General features: G+C 37.4%; 3 protein-coding genes across 7 annotated transcripts in view; all 3 read right to left on the bottom strand.

Annotated features, from left to right (window-relative positions):
• Positions 1-5,038: 5,038 nt before the first annotated feature.
• LOC107732982 (cyclin-dependent kinase inhibitor 1B-like) lies at positions 5,039-7,782 on the bottom strand. The gene is made up of 4 exons (XM_016544469.1): positions 7,749-7,782; positions 7,123-7,695; positions 6,850-6,958; positions 5,039-6,243 (listed from the first exon to the last, which is right to left on the bottom strand). Exons 2-3 carry the CDS (start codon positions 7,568-7,570, stop codon positions 6,855-6,857), a joined length of 552 nt encoding a protein of 183 aa, XP_016399955.1. The 5' UTR covers positions 7,571-7,695; positions 7,749-7,782; the 3' UTR covers positions 5,039-6,243; positions 6,850-6,854.
• Positions 7,783-9,181: 1,399 nt separating this feature from the next.
• On the bottom strand, positions 9,182-20,053 carry LOC107732981 (cysteine-rich DPF motif domain-containing protein 1-like). Of its 3 annotated transcripts, XM_016544466.1 has the most exons (5): positions 20,050-20,053; positions 19,865-19,871; positions 15,990-16,169; positions 10,499-10,610; positions 9,537-10,223 (listed from the first exon to the last, which is right to left on the bottom strand). In XM_016544466.1, exons 3-5 carry the CDS (start codon positions 16,163-16,165, stop codon positions 10,095-10,097), a joined length of 417 nt encoding a protein of 138 aa, XP_016399952.1. In that variant the 5' UTR covers positions 16,166-16,169; positions 19,865-19,871; positions 20,050-20,053; the 3' UTR covers positions 9,537-10,094. The 3 variants fall into 3 exon arrangements, 2 of the variants coding, with proteins under 2 accessions (XP_016399952.1, XP_016399953.1); XR_001638925.1 differs by lacking the exons at positions 19,865-19,871; positions 20,050-20,053 and adding an exon at positions 9,182-9,519 and having other exon boundaries at positions 9,652-10,223; positions 15,990-17,118; XM_016544467.1 differs by lacking the exons at positions 19,865-19,871; positions 20,050-20,053 and having other exon boundaries at positions 10,514-10,610; positions 15,990-17,118.
• The window catches only part of LOC107732979 (peroxisome proliferator-activated receptor alpha-like), an 18,949-nt gene continuing 9,763 nt past the window's right edge, over positions 17,436-26,621 (bottom strand). For all 3 annotated transcript variants that reach the window (XM_016544463.1, XM_016544464.1, XM_016544465.1), the window contains exons 4-7: positions 22,198-22,336; positions 21,234-21,433; positions 19,658-20,126; positions 17,436-17,934 (exon numbers count right to left, since the gene is read on the bottom strand). In XM_016544463.1, coding sequence (XP_016399949.1) covers positions 17,690-17,934; positions 19,658-20,126; positions 21,234-21,433; positions 22,198-22,336 — 1,053 coding nt within the window. In that variant the 3' untranslated portion in view covers positions 17,436-17,689. The remainder of the gene's footprint in view (positions 17,935-19,657; positions 20,127-21,233; positions 21,434-22,197; positions 22,337-26,621) is intronic.

The raw sequence follows: 26,621 nt of genomic DNA, 5'->3' as shown, positions 1-26,621 counted from the left end.
ACAAATGTGAAGCCCTCTGCTGTTTTTGTATCATAATTACTGATTTCATCAGCCTGCTATTAGTGTTTATCAAGGCTCATGTCATGGCAGGCTGCCAGTTCAAGCTGCGCATTGCCTAATCACTTATTGACCGGAGGAGTACAAACCACTTAGATCTTCTCAGAAAGAGGTTTTTAGCATATTGTTTCATCTGATGAAGGGTGTTGTGTCAGTAACAATGGTTTTCTCAATAATTTGACCACAAGCCTGTTTTATTTTTAGTGGAAAGATGTTTGGGTGAAAAGAATCACATATAATATGAATTGTTTTCTTTAGTGTAAGAAGCAATGCGGCAAAGAAGTATTAATGATTTCCACCGTACAAAGCATTTTATTATAAATCTTAAGGTTGATTATTTTAATTTTTTGAGACTTTATTATCATTATCATTATTATTTTCACTTTTATTATAAAAATAAATCATGAAATCTGTAAGATAATAGAATTAGAAGTTAGGGAAAAAATGTAGTGACCAAAAATGCTCGACACACTCTGTTCTTTCTCTCACATCCTGGGATGCTTTATTGAAGGAGTTCTTATGTATGCCGGACATGCTTTTCCTTTACTGTCTGATCAAAGACATACTAAAAATAGTAATCAATTGAATAAAATTGTATATGAAATAAATTAATATTTGTAGGCGTTTACATTTTTTTTTTTATAAAAGTAGTTTTGAACATTTAAAGGCTTATTAGATCATGTGTAACAAATTGAGTGAAGTGTGTTAAAAGTGTGATTAGTAGTGTACATCTCTTGCACAGACTATATTAGGTTTTTTAGTCTGAAGTCCAATTAAATGTGCACCTAATTGAAAACGGATTATTTTTAAATGAGAATATTTGTTTTTTTCTAAGATGCCAGAAATGTCTAAAATTGCTAAAGCTGTTACAAGTGAACAATAAAATGACAGTAGTATCCAGATGAGATTTTTAAACAGATTTTAAAAGAACAATTTCTCAGGACAAGGATGTCAGGACATTTTTTTTATTGTGACATGTTATACATTTTATTTTGTTATTTGTATTATTTAATTGGATTATAGGCCTAATTTGTAAACCAAAACAATGTTTAGAATTTTTTCCTGCGCTGCCCCTTACATTTCTGCTGTCATTAATTACCTTTTTAAACTTGTTTATATAGTATGTGTGTGTATACATGTGCTCGTTTTTGTGACAAATGAGGACATAAATTTGTATAATGACAAGGGTATGACATAGGTATTACAAGGAGAAGGTGACTTTTCAGGACATTACCCCATGTCCCCACTTTTCAAAACGCATATAAATCACACAGAATGGAGTGTATTGAAAATCTGAAATAGCACAAAGTTTCCTGTGAGGGGTAGGTTTAGGTGTAGGGTTGGTGTAGGGCAATAGAATATACGGTCTGTACAGTATAAAAACCATTACGCCTATGGGATGTCCCCACTTTTCACAAAAACAAACCTGTGTGTGTATATTATTTCTATGTTTGGGATATTTAATTTATGAAGTCAAGCTTGCCTTGGCTGACATCTTAAATGTGAAGGGCGTAAAGAAAAATCAGAAAAGTGAAGGTAGTTCTGAGGCTCTAGCATAATTTGTTTGCAGAATTTTTTTTTTTTGGTATGTAAGGCCATTTACTTTTTACTTTTTAAATTTTTTTTATTTTTTTTAATGTGACTGTGTGTACATTGCTTCATCATTGATTGTCCAAATACTTTTTGGGGCCCCTGTATATAATAATAATAATAATAATAATAATAATAAATGAAGTTATATATTGTTAATGCCTTCTAATAATATATGTAATTTGTTATATCTGATTTTCTTTTTCTTCCAGTCAAGCTGTATTACACAATTGTTGCCATGGCTGACATCTGAAATGTGAATGAGGTAAGGAAATATCCCCTTTTCTTGTAGAAATGCAAGTAGATGAAATTAATCCTTTGGTTTTTCAAATCTAATTTTATATTAAAAACCAAACTTGTATCTCTAGTTACTGCATAGGCCAAGCAAGGGTGTTGCCACTGGTGGTTTACAGCTGCACAAATGTGAAGCCCTCTGCTGTTTTTGTATTATAATTACTGATTTCATCAGCCTGCTATTAGTGTTTACCAAAGCTCAAGTCATGGCAGGCTGCCAGTTCAAGAAGCTGCGCGTTGCTTAATCACTTATTGACCACTTAGATCTCCTCAGAAAGAGGTTTTGAGCATATTGATTCATCTGATGAAGGGGTGTGTTGTGTCAGTAACTGTGGTTTTCTCACTGATTTGACCACAAGCCTGTTTGATTTTTAGTGGAAAGAGGTTTGGGTTGAAAAAAAAAAAATCACTTATAATATGATTTGTTTAGTTTAGTTTACGATGCTGTGCGGGGATCAATGATTTCCACCGTACAAAGCATTTTATTATCTTAAGGGTTATTATTTTATATTTTGAGACTTCATTATTGTTTTTATTACTATTTTCACTTTTTATTATAATAATGAATCATGAAAACTGTGAAATAATAGAGAAGTCAGGGAAGTCCCTTAGAAGTCAGGGAAAAATGTAGTGACCAAAAATGCTCGACACACTCTCTTCATTCATTCACATCCTGAGATGCTTTATTGAAGGAGTTCTTCTGTATGCCGGACACTCCACTGTTTTCCTTTACTGTCTGATCCAAAACATAATAAAAATAGAAATAAATTAATAAATAAAAATGAACAAGAAATAAATATAGAATTTACATTTTTCTATAAAAGGTTTCTCGGATCTTGTGTAACAAATTAAGTGAAGTGTGTAAAAAGTGTGATTGGTAGTGTACAGTGTACAGTGTATAAGGGATGTAGTTGTCACAATGTTGATCTTTTATACATAGTAACTATTATTTTGTAGTCCAAAGTCCAATTAAACATGCACCTAATTCAAAACTGATTTTCCTAAGATACACTAAGATGGCAGAAATTGCTAAAGCTGTCCGATACACAAGTGAACACAATAAAATGACTGTAGTCTCCAATAAACATTTGTCAGGACAAGGATGTAATGATAATTTGTGTATTTTACTTTTTATTGTAACATGTTACACATTTTTTTTATTATTGTTTACATTATTTAATTGGATTATAGGCCTAATTTGCAATGGTTAGAATTATTTTCTCTGCTGCCCCTTACATTTCTGCTGTCATTAATTGTTTTTATGTAACTTTATCTAACGGTTTTATATAACTTCGAGTTTATATAACTCTTCCACGGTTTAAATGTATAATTGTCTCGTTGAGATAACATATACGGTCTGACGGCATGCCCAGCTACAACTAGCCTCCCCTACAGTAGCCTATATATATGACCCAGTAACATTTTCACGCATGTCACCGGCGTGTCGTCATGTTAAACATGCGATAAAGTAAAAACGGAGTTATTGTGGGAAAATAATGTCTCGTTCGCTCGTGTAAATTGCGACCGCGATGTGTAATTCATACATGTGTGCTGCAGCCGTGATTTTTGAGGACGGGGCTTTAGAAAGATCCTTGCGATATACCCCTCGGGCCAAACTCACCTCTCCCTTCCCTTTCGCAAACATCAGCAGAAATATCAGTCTGACCAATGGCTCTTATTCTGGGTTGTGCTTTACGAGCAGAACACTCTGTACAAACACACTCTTACTCCAGCCTCAGCGCGCGCAAAGCCAATCTCAGTGGCTACAGTAAGTGGTGTGTTTTTCTTAATAGTTGTCTGATTGGACAAACCGTATGTCAGTATCTTGGCTCCCTCCCCCCCAACACCCCACCCCTCTGCTCGGGACGTGTCCTTGTTTTTTTTCTTTATTGAAGCAGGGAGGGAGCTCCGTAAGTTGTGTGTTAGAAACGCAGCAGCTTTTACGCACAAACTTGTTGCACGTTGAGTTAAATAACCAAACGGTGCGCAAGCTGTAAAAACGCTTTAAAAATTCGCTTAAAATGTCCTGGATATTACAAGGATAATGTACGAGGAGAATAAGGTCAACGTGACCACGTACGTTATCTTCAATAGTGATAAATATTTGAGGGTGTGTCTCTTTTGCAAGTTAACACGCGCGACCAAACAATTTAAAAGAAAACAGCGTTTCGATTTGACACTGTGTGTTTTGAGTAATATAGTTAGGCCCATTGTGTTTATTAATATATTGAATCCAAACATACTGGGGTCAGTTCAGTTGTGGTATATTTTGCAGTGCCAAGGTTTTTGTATTTTTTTTGTATTTTTTATTTCTATATTATTTTTAAACATGTCAGATTAAAAATCAACACAGAGCTTCTTTGCTATTTACATTTCATATGAAATATTACATGTAACATTATTTGAATATAATCTAAAAGGGATCTGAAATGTAGCAACAGTTTAATCATGAGTGAAGTGTGTAAAAACTGATTGGTAGTGTGCATCTCTTGCACAGTCTATATTAGGTTTTGTATGTACACTACATAAGAAAATTCATTTTTAAAGCATGTTTGTCCTACCTTGTTCAATATCACTAAATAAAAAAAAGTGGGTGCAGTTTAAATTAAATAATCGTGTATTTGTGGACAGGTGCTTGTGAAACCTAAATTCCATAGGTTTCATGCTGCCACGTACCAATTTAGCACCTGAGAGTGATGTATTTATCACTTCTGGAATTGTTTTAAATGCATTTAGGTTTTTAGAACAGCTTAAGGTCAGTTTGGGGCTTTTGCTAATGCAGGGTGTGAGAAGTGTATTTAAGTTTCCCCTAAGAGTGTGTTTTCATTCAGATTTTTTTCTGCACAATATAATGAAAAGGAGTCAGGTGAAGTGTTCATGTCATTATGGTTTAATCATCTCATTGATAAAGCAGTACACAATCCACTTAACATTTTTTAATAGGCTCAGTTTGCAACCTTGCACAAATTTGTGGAGGGGAAAAAAACTATAAAAAGAAGTACATACAGAAAATGCACAAATGCCACTTTGGATATCATAAACAACAAAAAGCTTGACATAAATAAGTGAGTCAAATTTCCTCAGTGTTTTTTTTTTGTTTGTTTGTTTTTGTTTTGTTGTAATTGTTTTTCTTCTTTACAAAGCAGTACGCACAGGTACACTTCAATGTTTTACACACACGCAGTGTAACGTCTTAATTAAAAAATGTTGCCGGTTTATACATATTTTTTTCATAGTGCCATGTCATGTTCAACACGAAAGCCAAATATATTGTGGCAAAGAAGTGGCTTCATGGACTAACGTTCTTAATTGTATGGCCCAGTGTTAAAGAAAAAAAAAAAGAAATATATATTTATATAAACATTATGCTACACAGCAATGCAATGAATAGAAAAACATAAAATTGAAAAAAAAAAAAAAAGAAAATCTATTTTTCAATGTGTACTCAGTAGGATTTGTAGTTCATGAGAATTTACATCATTATGGCAAAATAAGAGGAAATAAAATTAGTGGAATAACCCGGGGATATAATAATACTGTAAAAAAGCATGAAACCCTTAATACCGCACTAGGAGTCACAGTCCCTTCAGAGAAGAACACCACATGCCCAACGTGCTGTAACTTTGGCTGGTAAAATCATATATAAGTACCAGTAAACATGAGGGGTATCAATGCAAATATCGAATCATTTTAATTTAGGGTTAAAAAGTCTGTAATGCTTTTCAAAGAGTGACATTTGTGCAACTTAAAAAAATGTTCAAGGTTGTGCTGCTGCTGTTGAGCACAACACTGATACACATGAAGGTGTATTTCTGACTGTCAACATCCTGAGCCAGCCAAAACTGAGACAATGGGATTGTTTAACCTAATTAAAGGGAAATGGTGTGTGTGTGTGGGTGTGTGTGTGTCTGTGTGTTTGTATTTGACATAGATATATTTACTTTAAAAGGGTTCATTTTGGGGAGACGTTTTGAAAACTGCACAGCAATTCTTCAAGTCAAACGCACTCCATTTATAAATGATTGTGTTTTTTTAATCTTAATATTACATTTAAATGTGCTACATATAAAATGAAAGTATATACATAGGTAGTAAAAGAACAAACGAAACTCCAATTGCACACTGCTACATTGTCTGCTTTTGAGGCAAATATATTCTGTCGAGTGCCAAAACTTTAGTGTAAAAATTCAGTGCTTATACAGCCTGTCCAAGGCTCGATTTGTATTTTTCAACCGCTGTCCCTGTTTACTTCATAAAGCTCTTGAAGTATTTGATGGAGAATATAGTCTTCTTCATCTGTCTCTGCAGGGAACAAGGGGAAAAAGTTTATTAGCAAAGGAAATAGCATGTCGAACGCGCTTGCAAAAACTTCACAACGACACAATGCATGAAATAAACGACAGAAAATTACGGCAACAATATCTGCGCGTAAACAAACGGCCATATCCACGACGCGTTTAAAACAGGAGCGATAGCGCAGGACAGCGCGAATGAAAAGCGAGGAATTTTGCCCGCAAGTATATGCGTGCATTGTGAACCCAGACCCCCTCCTCCTCCCACGCGCACACACCCTACAAGAGACCTGCTGACGTGTTACTACAATGTTATGCATTTGAGTCCCGTTTGACTCGACTGTCACTTGCGCGGTGACAGAACGTCTTAAACGCGCGTTTGTTTCAAAAGAACAAAACAAACGCTTAATACACTGCCAACGCGTGGACAAGCACGCAAGGAACGAACATTCTTAGCGTTTTAGCGTGCAACAATAAAACCGAGAGAACAATTATATATATATATATATAAAATAACATCAGCTATGTTGAACGCGATCTTTTTAGCATTAAGTAACACGCGTTTACATCAATGCATAAAATAAGTCATGCACCAGACAGCGCGCACGAAACTCACCTTGTTTACGTTTTGGGATCCGACTTGCTGGGCGCGTGCGAACTCGTCTCTGGACAGCAGTTCGCCTCGGTCGCTTGGACGTTGGCTCTTTTGCTTTGGCAAGGAAGATCTATCGAAAGAATGAAGATTGTGTTAGAAAAGCGACTTCATTTGCGAGCTAGACAGCGAAAGCAAGCAGTTTCAGCATTACGCACGATCGGGAGGGCAAACTGTTTGTCCCCCGAGATCTGCGCGCAAATAACGCAAGAGCACCGAGACTCCCAAAACATTTACCCTGATCCTCTGTCGACGGTCTTTTTCTCGGCGTGGTCAGCGCCGTTCGGCAATCCGAGCGACTCCCGTGCTCCGCGTTGTCAGAGTCCCCCTGTACGCTCGTTGTCAACAAATAGTCGTGGTTCCCGTTATGATCCACAGTCCCGGTGGATGTATCCCGTTTTGCGTGAGGCGGTCTGGTGTAAAACTCCGGCACCTCTTTCGCGTCCACCTCCTGCCACTCGTAGTCGCCAGGCGCGAGCGGCTCGTTTTTGTCGAAGTCGTAATTCCATTTTTCCTTGGACGCTTTCTCCATCTCCAACATTTGCTCCTTGACGTCCCTCGCGAACTCTTCGCGATCCACGGAGCCGAAGAGATTTCTGCAGACCGGCGGTTTGGCGTGATCCGCCTGCCTCGCGTCCACCCTCTCCAGCGTCGGACTTCCATTGGAGACGCGCACTTTTGACATTTTGCACGTGAAAGTTCGTCCAGAGAATCGCAGTCGCAATCGAGCCAGACGCGGTCTAACTAAGAGCGATCCTTCTTCACGAGAAAGCCGAGCGAGACGCAGAGCGCACGCATAACAATCGCGCGAATGCGTGCGGAAAGGCGAAGGCGCGTGGAAAACAAGTCATGAAAACAGCGCGCGACTCCGATGCGTAGTAATTCCGAAGAAAAATAGACGAGTCATTCGAGTAGGCGAGCACTCAATATGGCGATCGCAAGTAAACTGGCAGGGGGAAAAAAAGATTGACAGCGAAGGCGATTTAAACAGAAGACGCTTCTCATTGGCCGGCGGAGCGCGGGGCCCGCCCATCAGTGAAAAACGATAGAAATACAGGAGACTCGCGCTTCCCGCAGTCTCATGTTGCCAGGTCCGCTTATTCTAAGGCAGCGACCTTAGTTTATGTGCAAATGTCGTGAACCCTGGGGCCCGGGACTCACTAGGGGCCCTCGAGATGATCTAAAATGAGACACACAGTCATTCAAATGAGTGAAAGCGAGAAAACAATTTAGTTCTTTGTTATTTGAACTTAGTCCTTTAACTATTGTTTCTTTTGAAGAAGAAACCATTGTTTGAAGAAGGTGGCTTAATTGGTAGACCAGCAAAAATCACGAAAATGCTGTTGACATTTCATTGAGGAAAAATGGTTAGTTTTTATCAAGCTGTAAAATATTTCAGAATATTTCAAAGCTCAGAGAGAGCTTTGATAAGTATGTTTGCACACAAGGAATTTGTTTTAGGGTCACAAGCATCCAGTACACAGATATAATGAAAAGTAAGATGCAAAGAAAATACACATGTATATATAAAGCAAATTTATGTAGAAAAATGAATTGAAAATAAATTTGGTACAGATGTGCTATAAATAGAATAGTAAAAGAATATAATAAGATGTAGGGATGTACTAGGATGGAGGGTGGTAACAAATATAAGGTTATTGGACATCTTTTTTAATTGTTCATGTGGTAGATCGCCTGGGGGAAGAAAGAAACTGTTTGAAATCGTTTTTTTCTTGTAAGTTAAGTAAAACAAGAAGTAAATGAATAATTTACAGGAATCCAAAAAAAAAAAATCATTGGCGCTTAAATTAAAATATAGTTTGAAAAAGTTGTGCAAGGCTTTTGCGAAGTATGAAATGTTGATGTGGCAACACCGGTGCAGATTAAAAATTGTCGTCTAAATCAGCAACGTTAAAAAGATATTAGCAAAACTTTGTAATGCACAATATGGTGTGATGGGAACACTCGCTGAGATTTGTTATCTCTCTCTGCCAAGTCTGAGGTCATAGTTGGCAGGCAGCTTATCTGTGGCATTACCAGTAATAAGTAGCTGAAATGTTTCAGCGTCACAGCTGAATCATGTTGGTTTGAGCTGTGTGGAAAAGGGTTAAGTTAGTCACACATTAATAGATGTATGTTCACTGTTGCAGTGTTCAGCTCCTGAACGCATTGGGGGGGAGAGAAGGAAGGGAAGAGAAAAGGCTTGAAGGCTCAGGATGAAGTCCTGTGAATATTTAGAATGTGTGTAAATGCTTTGTTGCCATCTAGTGGATGAAGTGGTGTAGGTTAAGTGAATTTTACTTTTTTGGGGCATAATTAGCATTGTTTTAAAAGAAAAAGGTGCATAACTGCTGCTGGTCATTGTCTTGGAGGCCGGGGGGGGGAGACCACAGTCATGGTCCCCCTTCTTCGGGTGTTGTCATCACTCTTGTCTCACCACTTTATTTGCCAATCCACTCTGTGCTCCACTTGGTCAGCCACATGCTCCTCCTTCCAGTCTCCAGCTCCTCATCAATGCCAGTGCTCCATCCTTGGTCTGGTCAGCCACTCCACCATCATCTCTCTGGTCTGGTCCTCCAGCTCCACCACTCCTCGGTCCGGTCAGCTCCTCCATGGCTCTGTCTGCTCCACCTACTGCAATTGATTAATTGTGGCGATCTGCTTGGATTTGAACCAGGGACCTTTGGCATTGTCTGCCAATGCTCAGATCGCTGAGCCACAGAGCTCCAACTGTACATGTGCTGGAACTTATACTTCACTACTTACCTGTGGTTTTTGCAACTAAGTCAGGTTTAGTCAGGCTCAGCCTCAACTTAAGGCCGGAAGGATCTGGAAGGAGGCAGGTCCGGAGGTGTGGTGTAGCAGTAGTGTTTGCACTCCAACAACCGGTTTCACACTCATCTACATCCTCAGACATCTTTATATCACTAGAATATATCACTCATTTATCTTTTCAGTCATCAAGTAATCACAACCAATGACACAAACATCACTTATTTTATAGTTGCTACATGCAACACAAGCCATTTATCACCATCAAAAAATCATCACAGCTAATGACAGCACAGAAATGATTTTAATCAAAGCATGATTTGCTGCCTCCAGTTGCTCAAGACATAAATACAAATATAATAAAAAATTAAAAAAAAAATGTAAATATTGTGTCTGGCCAGATGGCTCACTGGTGTCCTGACTAAATCATTCTAGCATCATGAAGAGGACGTCTTCTGGACACTCTTTTTCCTCAGCACCTCGTTCCGAACCTGTTCTGGAAACTGATGAAGGTGATCCCGCACACAGGGCAAACAAAAGCGCTTGGTGTAGAACAGACTGCAGTCCTGTCAGAAAACAAACACACAAGCTTACTGATATGTTGACACTGATTCCAAAAAATATATATCATAATGATCCTGATGCTGCCATCGTTGCGCTTCACTGCATGCAAGCATAAAAATATTCTTTGATCTATATCTTTAGAATTTTGAACATAATGGAAGAGATGGAGGATATTTTCTATACATTATTACTTTCATTGAATCATTCAAAAAGGATGAAAACTAATATTGCCTATTGGAGAGCCATGTTTTTTGTTTCTTATCAAAGTTACACGTACCGTTCCCACACACACCGTCTTACTGCACAGACAGCACTTGGATCCTAAAACAAGAAACTTTTCTCTCTCTGGGCTGAAGGGATCCTTCATGCCGTAACATTCCTCCAAGAGCCTGCAGGACAAACGACAAAGCACAAAAGCACATCTCAATCAATGGCATCCTTCACGCTGTACTTCATGAAATTATTCAGCCATGTGTAATTGATCAGACATTGAAATCAAGGGACGGTGTGTTAAATGGGCCACTACAAACATTTAAATGAGCTTTAAATGTCTCCGACGTCAGCAGCTTACAAGTCCTTTCCATATCTGGTGCCATAAGCGCTGATTTCAGGAAACACATTTTACAGTTCAGGCCATGGAAACCCTGCAAGTGTCTGCTTTAATGGTTCTAATAACTTTTGTGAAAACACAGTGTCCAAATATGGGTGAAATAATCTTCCATTGTCATTGTGTAACAGACACATTTATGTAAAAATTAAGCTACAATTATTCTGAACTGTATTTTTTTTTTTAAATGTATAAAAGAAAAAGTGATCATACATTTTATTGTTTTTCAGTGATTAAAAACTTATTACTGACAAATGGGTAAAACCTAGTGATTTGAAGGACAGTGGCAAAGATTGGCAAATATTTCAAATTACAATTAATCCATTTTTGGGGAGCTGCACTGTGATCCTTAAATACAGTCTTTTAATAAATTAATCTAATGATTCTCATTCTAAATAAGCCTAACAACATTTGTTGGTATATGAGCTATTGTTACATTGAATAACATTTTAGTGGATGTCTTCTGTAAATTATGGTCAAAATGTATGACAGGCATTCTTTTCTGCTCAGGAAGAAAAAAACAAATGAACAGGACACATTCTTACATACAACAAAAATTCAAATAAAGCTGTATTAAACTTTTGTTTTGATGCTTGAAAACCCCTTTTCATCTTTCTTCTGAAGAAAACTTGACACTATATACGCTAATCAGGCATGCGAGTGAAAGAATAAATTAACTAACTACAAATATATATATATGTGTGACCCTGGAGCACAAAACCAGTTTTAAGTCACTGGGGTATATTTGTAGCAATAGCCAAAAATACATTGTATGGGTCAAAATTATTGACTTTTCTTTTATGCCAAAAATCATTAGGACACATTAGGACATTAAGTAAAAACTTTCTTTTTCTGACATTTCTGACATTGATGGACAAGAAAGGAAGTCACAACAGTATTTAAATGTTTTCAAACAGATATTCAGTATTGTATTCACTTCGGCGTTTATCAAACAACACCAAATACTTTTGTTTACCCTTGTACATTTTTGGATTTTAATCTGGACTAAAACATGCCAGATTATTTTTCTATTATTAATAATAATAATAATACTAATAATATCCTCTATTGTAATTTTTATAAACCACTGGCAGGTGTTTTTGCTTTATTAAAGCAGCAATCTCACTAAATTTTGATACATTTCTCTGAAAGCGATGGTTGAACTTTTACATTTTTTAAAGTTTACTTGATAAGTAAATATATCCTCATATTAAAGATAATATTAAAGATAATTAAAGATAATTATACTAAGACCATCTGGTAAAACCTTACAGTTAGGTGTCAGTGTAGGATGTATATACTGGTTAGGTTAAATGGTAGGGAGTGGTAGGGAATAAATAGTAATGTGATGTCATACTTTTAAAAAGAGTTTTCAGTGAAGTTTCGAAATTCTTTGGTTGAGGAAACATGACAATATACAGTTAAAATGTTTCACATTTTCGCGCTTGGGCGAGTAATTTGCAGACTGATTTCCTAAATGCACGTGAAATCACCAACATGCCAACAAACCAATGAGAACACAGAACAATAATGACAATTCATAGCAAGAGAGCGCAGACGCCAAAGCTGATGTGGATCCACTCATCTGAATCCCTCTGGAACTGTCTCAGATTTGCAGAAAATTGCAGTTGTTTGGCAAATAAATAATTTACAGACCGTTTCATATGCATTCCCAACATTTTAATTATGCAATTTCAATGTTACACCTCAAATGACAAGGGACTGTTCATATTTAGCCTCAGATGGCTTCAGTATGCATAGTATTTAGATAATATAGCTAATTTAATGCTATAATAAACACAAATGTGACCCTGGACCACAAAATGTATTATATTTGTATATTTGTACAATACATTGTATGGGTCAAAATTATTGACTTTTCTTTTATGCCAAAAATCATTAGGATATTAAGTAAAGATCATGTTCCATGAAGATATTTTGTACATTTCCTACTGTAAATATATCAAAACTTATTTTTTGATTAGTAATATGCATTGCTAAGAACTTCATTTGGACAACTTTAAAGTTTAGATTTTTTTGCACCCTCAGATTCCAGATTTTCAAATAGTTGTATCTCAACCAAATATTTCCTATCCTAGCAAACCATACATCAATGGAAAGCTTATTTATTCGGCTTTCAGATGATGTAGAAATCTCAGTTTTGAAAAATTGACCCTTATGACTGATTTTGTGGTCCAGGGTCACATATATATGATCTTTACACATATATATATATATATATATATATACACACACACACACACTACCAGTCAAAGGGTTTTGAACAGTAAGATCGTTAATGTTTTTTTTTTAAAGAATTCTCTTTTGCTCACCAAGCCTGCATTTATTTGATACAAAATACAGCAAAAGCGGTAATATTATGGTATATTTTTACCATTAAAAATTAACTGCTTTCTATTTTAATATATTTTAAAATGTAATTTATTCCTGTGGTTTCAGAGCTGATTTGTTTTAGCATCATTACTTCAGTGTCACATGATTCTTCAGAAATCATTCTAATATTTAGATTTGCAGCTCAAAAAACATTTATTCTATTAAGTTGAAAACAGCCGAGTAGAATTGTTCAGGTTTCTTTGATGAATAGAAGGTTCAGAACTGAAATAGAAATCTTTTGTAACATTATAAATGTAGTGTATAATGTTACAAAAGCTTTTTATTTCAGATAAATGCTGATCTTTGGATCTTTCTATTCATCAAAGAATCCTGAAAAAAAAATGTACTCAGCTGTTTTAAATATTCATAATAATAATAATAAATGTTTTTTCACCAGCAAATCAAAATATTAGAATGATTTCTGAAGGATCATGTGACACTGAAGACTGGAGTAATGATGCTACAGAAATCAGCTCTGAAACCACAGGAATAAATTACATTTAACAACAATTTTCAAATAGAAAACGGTTATTTTAAATAGTACAAATATTTCACAATATCACTGATTTTGATGTATTTTGGATCAAATAAATGCAGGCTTGGTGAGCAGAAAAGAATTCTTTAAAAAAACATTACCAGTCAAAAGTTTTTAAACAACATGTATATATAAATCTTTTGTAACAATATACATTACCTTTTAAAAGTTTGGGGTCAGTCATTTTTTTTTTTAAAGAAATTAATGCTTTTATTCAAGCAAGGATGTGTTAAATTGATGAGAAGTGATAATAAAGACTTATATTGTAAGAAAAGGTTTGTCTTTGTTGTTCTTCATCAAATAATCCTGAAAAAAGTATCACATTCCAAAAAAAAATTAAGCAGCACAACTGTTTCCAACGTTGATAATAAATCAGCATATTAGAATGATTTCTGAAGCATCATGACACTGAAGACTGGAGTAATGATGATGAAAAATCAGCTTTGCATCACAGAAATAAATAATATTACAATAGAAAACCATTATTTTAAATAGTAATTATATTTTACAATATTACTGTTTTTTCAGCCAAATAAATGCAGCATAATTAACAGAAGAGAATTCTTTAAAACACATTAAAAATCTTACTGATCCCAAACTTTTGAACAGCGGTGTGTATATATAAAATCAGCCTCCGATAGTGCTTGATGTGAGTGATGTGACTGTACATTGTTTTGCTGTGGCGTTGACATTCAAAGTCGAACGTAAAATCACTTAAAGGTGGGGTAAGCGATTTTTCAAAAACGCTTTAGAAAACTGATTCGGGCCGACTATCAAAACAAACTTGTAGCCAATCAGCAGTAAGGGGCGTGTCTACTCGTGATGTGGAGGAGAGAGAGTTCAGTGCACAGGACAGACATTAGCGAGAAGGCAAGAAGTAGGACCCGTGTAAATATCGGATCAGCTTTCCAGCGCTGGAGAGAACTCAAGGAGCGGAAGGCCTGCGATCGGACGCCGAGGTTGCTTTGTTTCTTCTCGATAGGTGAGTAACACCGAGTCTGCGCCACAACAGCTAAAGTCTGTCTAGTACACTGGACAAAGCGACCGTTGAAAATAATTTGAAATTTGTGTCAATACGTCATGAATAGAACGCAGCAGCAGTTTTCTGTCGGGGATTTGTCGTGTCGTGCCGCATCCAGTGTAGACCATAGATATGGATATAAATCTATGGTGTAGACAGCATCACTGATTATAATGAGTTCCATAGTATTTTGTTGCGCCGCGCCACTCGCGTCCGGTGTAACATTGGTTTTGCTTTGTTTCACAGAAAACACTGTGAAAAAAAACCACACAGAAAACTCTGTTTTCGTTGCCTGGGTTGCGTAGGTATGTGTGGGGCGGAACTATCAAAATAGGAGCGAGACCCTTTTGGGGTAGGGGCGTGTTTGTTTTGGTGATTTCAAATGTCAATATTGGCTACCAGAAATCCCTTACCCCACCTTTAATCAGTGTACGAGTACACAAAAATAGCAGTCGAGTCGAACGAACGATCAATGTGGATAAACGGTGTAAACAACATTTGTACTTCATGAACTGCATTATTTTTAATAATCCCGACCTTTTCAAATGGTACACGATTTCAGTGTTTGTCATTTTCCCCACTCATTTTTACTCTACAAATATTAAGATTGTTTACATGGACTATTCGTTTATCATTTACTCGTTTGATAATTTGTCGTTGCAAACCTGTATGAACGCAAAAGAAAATATTTTCTAAAAGAACAATGTTGGTTATGTAACCGACGGTTTTGATTGCCATTGACTTGTATGAAAAAGAAAAAAAAACGATAATTACACAAGACATCTTTTATGTTCAACAAGAAAGTAAGTCATACAGTTTTGCAACGACATTAAGAATGACAAAATGACACCTTTTCGGTTTTTGGGTGTCGTGGCAACCACTTTTGCGTCATTTTGCAGTCTGGTGGCCTGATTCAAAAACATGCCATGAATGTAGTATTCATATATCCGTTTCATTAATTGCATGCCACCGTGACGTATGGAAAAATTTGACATCACATCAAACCCCCCCCCCCCACACCACACCACACACACACACGTACGCACCTGCCAATAATCAAGATGATCGGGTTTGCTCAAGCCTATAATACCATTATATATGTTTAAGTCACTGCATATCACTAAAGCTATATTACAAACGTTCTTACTTGACTATGAAGACCGAATATCCCGTGCGCTACGTTGCAGTGTCACAAATGCTTGTGTACTTACACTATCGCTCTCGTGTTTGGCGGCTTCTGCCCGTAGAAGCTGTACGGGCTGGACATTTCGCACAGCTCACAGGTGAACAAGCCGAGCGCGGATCCTCCGCTCAGATCCATTCCCTCTAACGTGCGGTTCTCGTGCTGCACAGCGTCGGCGCCGTTTGTTTTGAGAGAGCGCGCCATGCTGCTGTGACGTCACGACGGTGCGTCAAGCGTTTCCGTTTTATAGTTTACGCTTGCAGTACATCAGACAAGACAGTGGATGGCGCAAGAAATAAAACACGCACACGCCGCTCGTTTCCCGTTTTTAGAAACATTTTTCATGAACGTTATATTTCATTTCAACTACAAACACCAGATCAGTCAGTAACTGCGCACCCAAAAGAAACAAATTAACATGAAATGGTTCATTAAACTGCAGCAACCTAAAATTAACAGAGCATTTTCTGATCAAGTGTCTGTGGATTGTAGTAGATTTTGCTCTAGATGCTATGAAATTTAGATTTACCCTGCAAAAGTATACAACGATAAAACAATAATTTACCAATCAGTACTAATTCAGAACACGTAACACATTTGTACAATAAAATTACAGTTGGAGTGCTATACAGTGTACAATAATATTTTTATACAAAAGATTTTACAAGTGATGTTCAATGTACAAGCATTTCAAATGAGGTAACAAACAATCTGATTTATATGGCTCTCTCTCTATACATTTCATTCTAGCATTAAAACATGATATGAAAAATCACCCAATATTCAGGATAGTCAACTCTATATTTTCCAGATCCTACATCTTGACTGCTGGTGCTTATTTGGCAGAGACGGCGTCGACCGCTCTGAAAGTTATGTTTCGTTAACCACGCCCCCTGTATATCCGAAGCCCCGCCCTTCAGGATTTACATCGATGGAGCAGGAGAGCAGCAGCACATCATCTCGGTGCGGCCAAATTTGTCAAAAGCAATACGTGCCAACTATGCTCTCGCACTACAAACAGCTGCTTATGAAGCTGAATATGGCACTTTAATGATCTACTGCCAGTCTTCAGTGAGCCGAGGCATCATAAAACCAGAGTACCACAAAACCAGTCATAAGGGTCAATTTTTCGAAATTGAGATTTATACATCATCTGAAAGCTGAATAAATAAACTTTGTTAGGATAGGACAATATTTGGCCGAGATACAACTATTTGAAAATCTGGAATCTGAGGGTGCAAAAAAAAATCTAAATATTGAGAAAATCACCTTTAAAGTTGTCCAAATGAAGTTCTTAGCAATGCATATTACTAATCATAATTAAGATTTGATATATTTACAGTAGGACATTTACAAAATATCTTCTTGGAACATGATCTTTACTTAATATCCTAATGATTTTTGGCATAAAAGAAAAGTCAATAATTTTGACCCATACAATGTATTTTTGGCTATTGCTACAAATATACCCGAGACTTAAAACTGGTTTTGTGCTCCAGGGTCACATATGTTTTTTAGGGATTTCTATATATTTTGAGTGCCATTCGCTCACTGCACCTGTAATTGAAATCCACTCTGGCAAATTTACAAAACATCTATGGGGCTATAGGCATTGACCTTATAAAGGTCCGTGCCCTATTAAAGGTTAGCGCTATATTTTTCAGCCTAGAATTACGCTGGCTTTTCCCTGTAATGTCCTGCCTTCCCGAGAATGGCGACGCTCTGAGCTCAGTACATGTCTCTGTAGATCTCCTGCAGAAGCGGGTGGAGTGAAGCATCGTCCGTCTTGTTGATGTCCTGGACCAGCTCCGCGTGCTCCGTCACCAGCTGCCGCAGGTCGGCCAGTTTCTGCAGCAGCTTGGGAAAGAGTAAGGTGTTGTCGGGGTGGTTGGACAACAGGTGGAGCCGTAGGGCGTGGATGATGCTCTCCTGGATGCGCTCGATCTGCGACACGTCGCTCAGTCCTGGACGGTCTGTCGGTGGAGATCCAGAGAGAGAGGAAGAAACACAAGAGAGACATGTAAGGATGACAAAAGCACCAATACTTTGCAACCGAGTCGGTTTACTTGAATGAATGCTTGAAATTACTTCATGTTATTATTTTCACATCAATTATTAATTTTTATATTAATCCTGAACTTTTCAAATAAATGACTTTCCTGTTCAATTGCTATGTTACTTTTTGCCATGGTATCAAAATTGGTATTAAACTCCATGACGTCACTGCTATGAGTTTCGACTGCTGTAATTTCGGCAGTGTGACATCTCTGCATTTAGCCGTACAGTGTGTCCATGAAATATGTATTTTTTTCGTTTTGCTAACGGTGTGTAAGAAAACAAAGCAGCCCTCCAGGAAGCCGTGGTTAGTGGAGGCGTCTGCTTTCGGGTCTCTGCCACACGGCAGCAGCTCCTAGGGCTAGGGCTCCTAGGAAACTGTGGTTATTTTCACTAGTTCTCAGGAGAACAAAATCCCCATCTCACTCCGACCATTATTATGTCATGCCTTTCACAAGCTGCTGTCTGTGGCACTCCAGAGGTGACATAAAAACAACCGGTACCACAACTAACCTACTTAGAGTTCAGCAAAGGAGATGACATGAATATGGCGTAAGATGTTCATGAAGCACAGGAGTAGTTTAGGTAAAAATTAATACATTTATTTACCATTTTTTTCCTGTACTAGTCCAATGGTCCTTTAAATTTGCATTCAAATATCTCTGTGTCTCCAAACTTTGATGCAAAAGACCCTAAATATAACCTCGGATATAAATGAACTGGAATAAATATCCATTTATAGTGTGTCAGAACAATAGTGAGAGTGAAAAAATAGAATTTTTTTCACTGTACTTTTAATTAAGCAATTTAAAATACTTTTATTTTTTTTTTCTGCCTACTATTACATACACTATTACTTTCTCCAAACTTAACAAATATCTTAAGATAACTATTTTAAAAGGTATACGATAGCTCCAGTTGTCTCTGTCCGGTTTCCTGGCAAAAATATGTATTTTGCTGAGGTGGTCTACTCCCCATGTTCCCACTGTCATCATGTGGATTTCTCAGTTGTCAGGCTTTCTTCTCTTTGGAGAATCTTAAGATCTAAATCATAAATCTGACCAATTCTGGAGACTCTGGAAACCCGTGCATTCATTTTTACAGAAACTCTGATTGCTTGTTTCAGGACGACTATATGTTTTTTTTCCCCTCTCTCTGTTTTGCTTCTTTTCCTTTTTCTGTTATGTGTCTGATCAATTTATGCAGTAAGAGATGTATCATTGTATGTATTTCTTTATTAGCTTTTATTCATTTTTATTCCTTTCAGCACCTTGGGTTTGTTTGTCTGCTTGTTCATTGATGTTTTTGTATGTCTAAGGTATATTTGATCATCAAAAAAAAAAAAGATAAATGTTTACTTTAAAGTTTGACAATCCCTAAACATTAATATTTTGTCAAATATTGTTCTTTTCTAGCACACCTTCGTAACCCCTGGCCCCGGCTCTAGTTGGAATGTAGCGTGTCACCGCGTGACATATCAATTTCATGTCAAAGTATTTCATTCTTTAGTAAAGCCAATTTTCAAAAGCTGCTAGTCGCTGTTAAGAAACATTTCATTTATATAATGTTTCCCAAATGTTTTACACAAAGACCATTTTACACAGCCTCTGTTTCGCTTCCCATGCTCTCTCTGCATCTCACCTCCGCAGCAGATGATGGCAGCCACGAACAGTGCCAGGTCGCTGTCGTCGAGCTCTAGGGCATTGAACCTCATGGCGAACTGAAATTTCGGCTCCATCATGTCGCTGAAGGGCTTACGCAGACTCTTTAGAAATTCTCGAGTGATGAAGCCTCCGCCGCGAGCCACCAGCAGCCCGTCTTTGTTCATGCAGGAGGCCAGCAGAGCGAAGAGCGCCTCATACACGCCGTACTTCAGCAGAGTCACCTGGTCGTTGAGGTCTAGGGCGGCAAAGCCAGGCACGGCCTTGGCGAACTCCGTCAGCTCTGTGACCGTCGCCACCGAGGCGTACTGGCAGAACAGAAAGAGCCGGGCCTCCACTTCCCTCTCCCGCAGAGTGGAGACGTCTCCGGACGCCATGTTGCCCAGCAGCTGGGTGAGTAGTTTCTGCTCGGCATGCTGGAGAGTGTCCATGTCGTGGATGACGAAGGGCTACGATGAAGGATGGAGAGAGGTCAGACCGTGCAACTCAAAGTGTGCTGAATAGCTTGTGCAATTAGTGATCACTGGTTTCTTAATTAGCAATTGACATCCTCTCAGTGTTGGGGAATCTACTTTGAAAACACAGCTTGCCAAGCTACTTCATTTAGAGTCAGTAAAAAGCACAGTCAAGACTTTTGAAAAAGTAGTTAAGGAAACAGATCCGGCGTGACGCAGCTGACAGAACAGCATACGTTGTTTACGTCCAGCTGATACTCTCCAAAATGGCGCCACAGGGTGACGTGGAGGAGATGAATTGTTGAATAAATTTTTTATTTTTTTTCCTTTTGCACACAAAAAGTATTCTCGTAGCTTCGTATAATTATGGTTGAACCCCTGATGTCACATGGATTATTTTACTGATCTCCTTGCTACGTTTCTGGACATTGATCGTGGTAGTACCCTTGCTGTCTATGGGAGGGTCAGAGAGCTCTCAGATTCCATCAAAAATATCTTAATTTGTGTTCCGAAGATGAACGAAGGTCTTACGGGTTTGAAACGACATGAGGGTGAGTAATTAATGACAGAATTTTCATTTTTGGGTGAACTATCCCTTTGAACTACAAACTACAAAAAAAAAAATTTTTTTTTACAAATTACACTGAAATTGACTTAAAGGGGTAATTCGCCCAAAAATAAAACGAGTTTGAATTTCTTTCTTCTGCTGAATACAAAAGAACATGTGTTGAAGAATGCTGATATTCATAGAGTTTCACTTTCCATTCCTCTGAATGGACAAAAAATACATTGAAATTAAACCGGAACCAAAACTTTTTGGTTAGCAATATTCATCAAACTATCTTTTTATCGTCTGCAGAAGAAAGAAAACCATACATGAACGAATGTGTTGTAAAAATGACTTTTAATCAAAATTTTAGGGGGAACTTAATGCAATCATTTTAGGTTAAAGGGTTAGGGTTTGGCTGACAAAAAATTTGGGAACCCTCTGCTATAATGGACAGCGTTTAAATGTCGCCTCATTTTGCTCAGCTTTAAAGTTGTGTGAGCAATACAACATAAATGAAGAGTGAGTGATTCCCCAACACAGCAGTCACTCACCGGAGTGCCGGTCTTGCCCGTGAGAAACACACGTGCTTTGGCTTTGTTCATGTGGAAGTGTTTGAGGTAGGCTTCATGCATCTGCTTGGCCAGACTCTTTGTGTCCGGCTGCTGGGACTCGTGCTCCTCTTTCACGTTTACGTCCTGTTCTGCTTTCAGCCTCTGCTTTTCAGATTGGGGTATCCGCCCAAAACGGATAGCTGTAACACACACACACACACACACACACACACACACACACACACAGTACCAATGAAACCAGATGCAAGCTCATGCATGCTTCCACAGACAATGTACTGTATACAAACAAAGCAAACACATATACATACGAGCTTAGCAAAATGTTAATATGAAGGCTGATAAAAAAATACAGTAATTAAAAAATAAATATATTTTTTCCCTTTCTTCTCCGCATTTCTCATCTTCTCTTGTTTCCTTCCTAATCTAGTTTTCTAATAAACTGACATTGTATATTATGATTCTTGTTGGCTTTTTGAAAAAAGCGCGGTATGGCGTGATATGATACAGATCTGCCTCGGAAGGGATTGTGCTAACAGTGGCACATGACATTAGCACATTAGCCCAGGCTAACATTAGAAATTATTCTCGGTTCGGGTCAAAGTCTCGTGAGAGAACGGGACGGCGTTTCTTCCGTGTCATCTGGTTCATCTCCGGTCATCCCGCTTCTAATCGGCGATAGGTGGGACTTGGAAGGTGTGGATTTGTGCTACCTCATGATGTCAAAGCTAAGAGTGTGTAAAGGTTGTTGTTCTATTAGAGATTAAGAGAATTAGAGAACTAGAGAACATTAGAGAACTAAACTACGCGTTGCAAATTATTATTGTCATAAAATGGAACACCATCTTGATTACAGATAAAGCAATTAAAGAACTTAAATCATAAAGCCATAAACTGATTCTGTGTAATCTAAGTCATAGAGATATGCTCTTTGTGAAGCTCTTACCGTTGTGGGACATGCCCACTGCAAGGCACTTGCGGAAACGGCAGTATTGGCATTTGTTTCGGTTCTTTTTCTGGATCTTGCAGTTGCGTTCGCACTTGTCGTACTCCAGTTTGAGTCGAATGGTTCTCCTGAAGAACCCCTGTGGAAAATTCATGAAAAGACACATGCAATGCAAGCTGACATGATAAAAGGTTTTAAGAAGGTCAATTTTCTTTACTTGGCCTTTTTAAGACCAAGTAAAGAAAAATTAAGGAATTAATTGAATGGAACACAATACGTAAATAAGTTTGAAAATACAACTTTCAACAGATCTCCATTACTTTTTAATTCATTTTCCCAAAAATAAATAAATGAATAAATAAAAGACTAAAATGTATATATCAAAAATCATAAGACTTGAATAGCTCTGCTTCCAACCATTAGAATTTGGAAATAACTTTTACTGTAACTTCTGATCACATTGCAAAAAAAAGTGATGTTCTTCATCAGTATTTTTGTCTTGTTGTCCAGTGCAAATCTCCAAAGATTCTTAAATTAAGATACATTTACTTGAGAAGCAAAACAACAAATTAAGAAGTCTTGTTTTATGAGAAATCGATCAAAATAAAGTGAGTTTATGATTAAAACAAGAACAAATATCTGCCAATGAGCTCAGTTTTCATACCCCATTGACAGATATTTGTTCTTTTAAGTATAAACTCACTTAATTTAGTTTAATTTCTCAGAAAACAAGATTCCATATGTATTTAAGGATGTTTAGATTTTTGTACTGGAAAACAAGACAAAAATACTGAGGAAAATGTTTTGCAGTGCGTGCAATATTTTATGCCTTAACTTTCTGTCCGATTTAAGACCTTTTTAAGCCTTAATTTGTGGAAGGACGAATTAAGACTTTTAAAGGCCCTTTTAAGACCTGCAGAAACCCTGTAAATATATAGTTTACCTGTACGATCAGAATTCATACGAATTGCCCAAATAGTACAGGCACAGCTTTGTAATATATTTGTTTACATTTTAGATTGGTCGTATAAGGACTTTAGCCCCTAATTCCCAATACAGAGCGGAACCACAAGACCGTAATAAAAATGACCTTGATAAACCAAATGCTAATTGCACATGTGATAAGAAGGCTAATTCACACGATAACAATATTTATTTCTCAAGAACACTGTGTATCTATGAACAAACACAGAGGTATGGCCGAACTCAATGTAAGCTGCACATAGATGTTATGATTTGTAGATGCATTTGCCTGCAGCGTTAATAAAGGTATGAGTGTATGTGAGTAGGCCTGTCGCAATAATCAATATATCGACTTATCGCACAATATATGTACATGACCTCAATAATTTTTGGTGACGCAATATATCGCCCATTATATTTACTTAAAAATTAATGTCACCATGTTTTTTACATTTCACTTGCGCCTAAATGACAATAATATCGCTTATTGCAATTATTTCTGGGGCAATATATCGCACAACAAAAAGTTGTTATCGTGACAGGCCTATATGTGAGTGTGTGTATGTGGCAAGGTGTGGATTTGGTTAGTCTTTTTGTAGTCTACTTCAAAGTTAGGCCTTTTGAGAAACGGTTTTCTCAACAAATGTTACATTCTTCAAAGCAAAAGAGATTCATGCATAACCTGATGCTAAATGCTTTGTGGAGGTCTTGTGTAGGATGCTTGTGGAAAGGTGCACTGGGAATATCTCTGTTTATTATTCAGATAAAAAACAAGAATGATAACAGTGAATGAAGGACTATCAGAGCTTTGTAGAGTCTTCCCACACATCTTCATCAAAATAGGCACTGTGGCCTGGTATGTGTAGTAAGGGTCACAGTTACAGCACAGACATTCTGTGTCCCTCCAGGCGAATTATTTAACAGGGAACACGTGCCTGACAATGGAAACAGGTATCAGACGAGAGCTCGGTCTCATGACAAACTGTCACGGATCGCTCCCAGCGCTAAAAACAGAAGCGATCTCTACGCACTGAACATACCAAACAATAAAACCGGACTGAAGAAACAGCTCATCACGGTACAGCCCCTAAATACCAACCAAGGACGGACACATGTTCCGTAATGCATGTTGCCGATGCATTATTTCCTACTGCTCTCAAAAGCTTTAGGAAGTGAAGTTGAAAATCATTTACTCTTCCAGATTTAGCTCAAAAGAAAACACATAGATGTTAAAACTTTCATGTGGAATTGCTTTTTCAAGGCAAAAAAACTACTAAAGAACTAGGTGACACTTTAAAATAAGCTTCTACAAATTAACATTAGTTAACACACAGTTGAAATAACAACGAACAATTTTGCAGCATTTTTAAATCTTGGTTAATGGTGATTTTTCCATATACTAATAGAGCGTTGCAACCCAGAAGTTACCATCATCCAGGTTCCCTCGGTAGTTACTTGGTAGTGGCTTTTGGATTATTGCAGGAAAAAGGCTCTGTGACCAACAGAAGTTCATGATTCTTAAACATTTTATTCATCTTCACAAAAAAAAAAAAAAAACCCTTGTATGAATTCATTTCCAGAAGTAACAAGTGTAATACTGTATAAGATTTCCATTCCAACTGAAAGCATAAATCTAGGCTATGCACTGCTGCTTTCAGAGCAAAATGCAGAGACATTTCATTCAGTGACTCGCTTCACTCAGCAGGCAGCGCATATATTTACTTGCCTGCCAAAATAAAAGCATGCCAATTTTAGGTTTGAGAATAATGAAATGAAATGAAAATATAAATATTAGAATTGTATTTTTTAAGTATGCTATAAAATAATTGTATTTCTATCTAATACTCACTTTGTAATTTAAAACATAATAGTATTAACACACTTAAAAAATTAATAACAAAATAAATAAAGTGGAATAATACTATTATTATTTTTTAATGCTATATTTAATGGGTCACACTATGTGCAGTGTGTGCACCAAACCAAATCTCCAGGTGCTCTCATGAGAACCAGACTGAAAAACTTATGTGCATCCCTGGCTATAAACAAACTATAAACAAATCACAGTTGCATCACCGCCACTAAGCCTCCAAGAAATATTTCAATCTTTTTTTAAATCTACAAGCTGGAAAGTTTAAGTTAGAATAGTTTGCAAGAGTTGCATTTGGCCACTTGTTTGCAACTGCTTTTTACAAGACATGTAAAAGCTTAATAAAATCACAAGTGGGGTATTAAAGGTGCAGTAGGAGATCTTGGAAAATGCTAACTTTAGCCTGATAGCACTGAAAGTGAACATCCCACCCTACCGACAGACAGGTAGGAAAGTCAACTCGTTCCGAGCATTTTGATTGGACGAACATTTCTTGGTCCTACGCCTTCCACAGAATATATAAATACAGATAAATACATTTGGACCACTTAACTTAATGATTGCTATCGGGATGTGAAGAGACTTTCAACCAGCATAACAAAAAATGTTTCTGAAGACAATCACCTATTGCACCTTTAATGATGTATTTCATATTGAATAAAACGTGAAAATATCCTGAGTTTATGTTAACCTCATATTTCAGGCACTTAACCAAAAACCCATTAAAAAAAATCAAACAGAACATTGACTTCAAGCAGTGGAACTGGAAGCGCAACAACTCATTTCTAGGTTTTATGACTAGCTGCTGCAGCTCTCTAGACATTTTTGTTTAAATTAACATTTGTGTCATTTATTGTGACCTAGTCTCGCGTAGCCAGACCTTCAGACTGATGGCTGAAGGTCTGGAATTCATGGCAGCTTTCATTGGCCTAGGCCCGCCCATGAGGCCGTTTGACTGACATGTCAAACAACCAATCACAGTTCGTTTCGTTTCAGCGTCACGCTTCGGGGCGTGGAAATGTCGCCACAATAACAGATCGGTGTATAAAACTCTCGGACGTATTTGTAGCGTCTGGACCAATCAAACACACAATTTTTCATTTGATTTAACAAATCAGTTCTTCATTAGATTAACAAATCGTCACAGTCCCCTCACCCAATAAACTGGATGCCAGGATGTCTGCAACGACACCAAACCATGGCAACCCTGACACCAAATACATTTACGACCTCATGGAATGTGAGCAGGGAAAATCACTGCATGTTCCACAGCAAGAGGCAAATGCACAGTAGAAATGGACTTTTCTACTAATTAATTCATAGGAAAACCTTTCTTTGAATGAACACACATGATCCTTCAGGTCATTGTGTATATTATTGTCATCGTGTATTTTGTCTTTGACATTGTATACTGTTTTATGCAGGCTTATGATCGAAACACTCACTCCTGTCAGCTTACATATATATAACCCTACCATGTTTAGTATCTATGAATTAGTCTTCTGATGATCTAAACAAGAGTGTATATTATATGTTGGTACATAGACAATATATTAGTGTCCTGAGAATCTTTAGTAATTTCGATTCAAGT

The sequence above is a fragment of the Sinocyclocheilus rhinocerous genome, unplaced genomic scaffold (genome assembly GCF_001515625.1).
Source record: "Sinocyclocheilus rhinocerous isolate Xijiao unplaced genomic scaffold, SAMN03320098_v1.1 scaffold400, whole genome shotgun sequence".
Taxonomy (NCBI): Eukaryota; Metazoa; Chordata; class Actinopteri; order Cypriniformes; family Cyprinidae; genus Sinocyclocheilus; species Sinocyclocheilus rhinocerous.
The sequence above is the reverse complement of the archived record's forward strand: the minus strand, read 5'-3'. Positions and strand labels throughout refer to the sequence as shown.

Coding starts and splice junctions, on each gene's coding strand:
- LOC107732982 (XM_016544469.1), bottom strand. CDS start 7,570: ATGTCAAAAGTGCGCGTCTCCAATGGAAGTCCGACGCTGGAGAGGGTG. Junction 6,959..7,122: donor ACCGTCGACAGAGGATCAGG/GTAAATGTTTTG, acceptor TTCTTTCGATAG/ATCTTCCTTGCCAAAGCAAA.
- LOC107732981 (XM_016544466.1), bottom strand. CDS start 16,165: ATGGCGCGCTCTCTCAAAACAAACGGCGCCGACGCTGTGCAGCACGAG. Junction 10,611..15,989: donor CCAAACACGAGAGCGATAGT/GTAAGTACACAA, acceptor TTTGTCCTGCAG/GCTCTTGGAGGAATGTTACG. Junction 10,224..10,498: donor AGACGGTGTGTGTGGGAACG/GTACGTGTAACT, acceptor GTTTTCTGACAG/GACTGCAGTCTGTTCTACAC.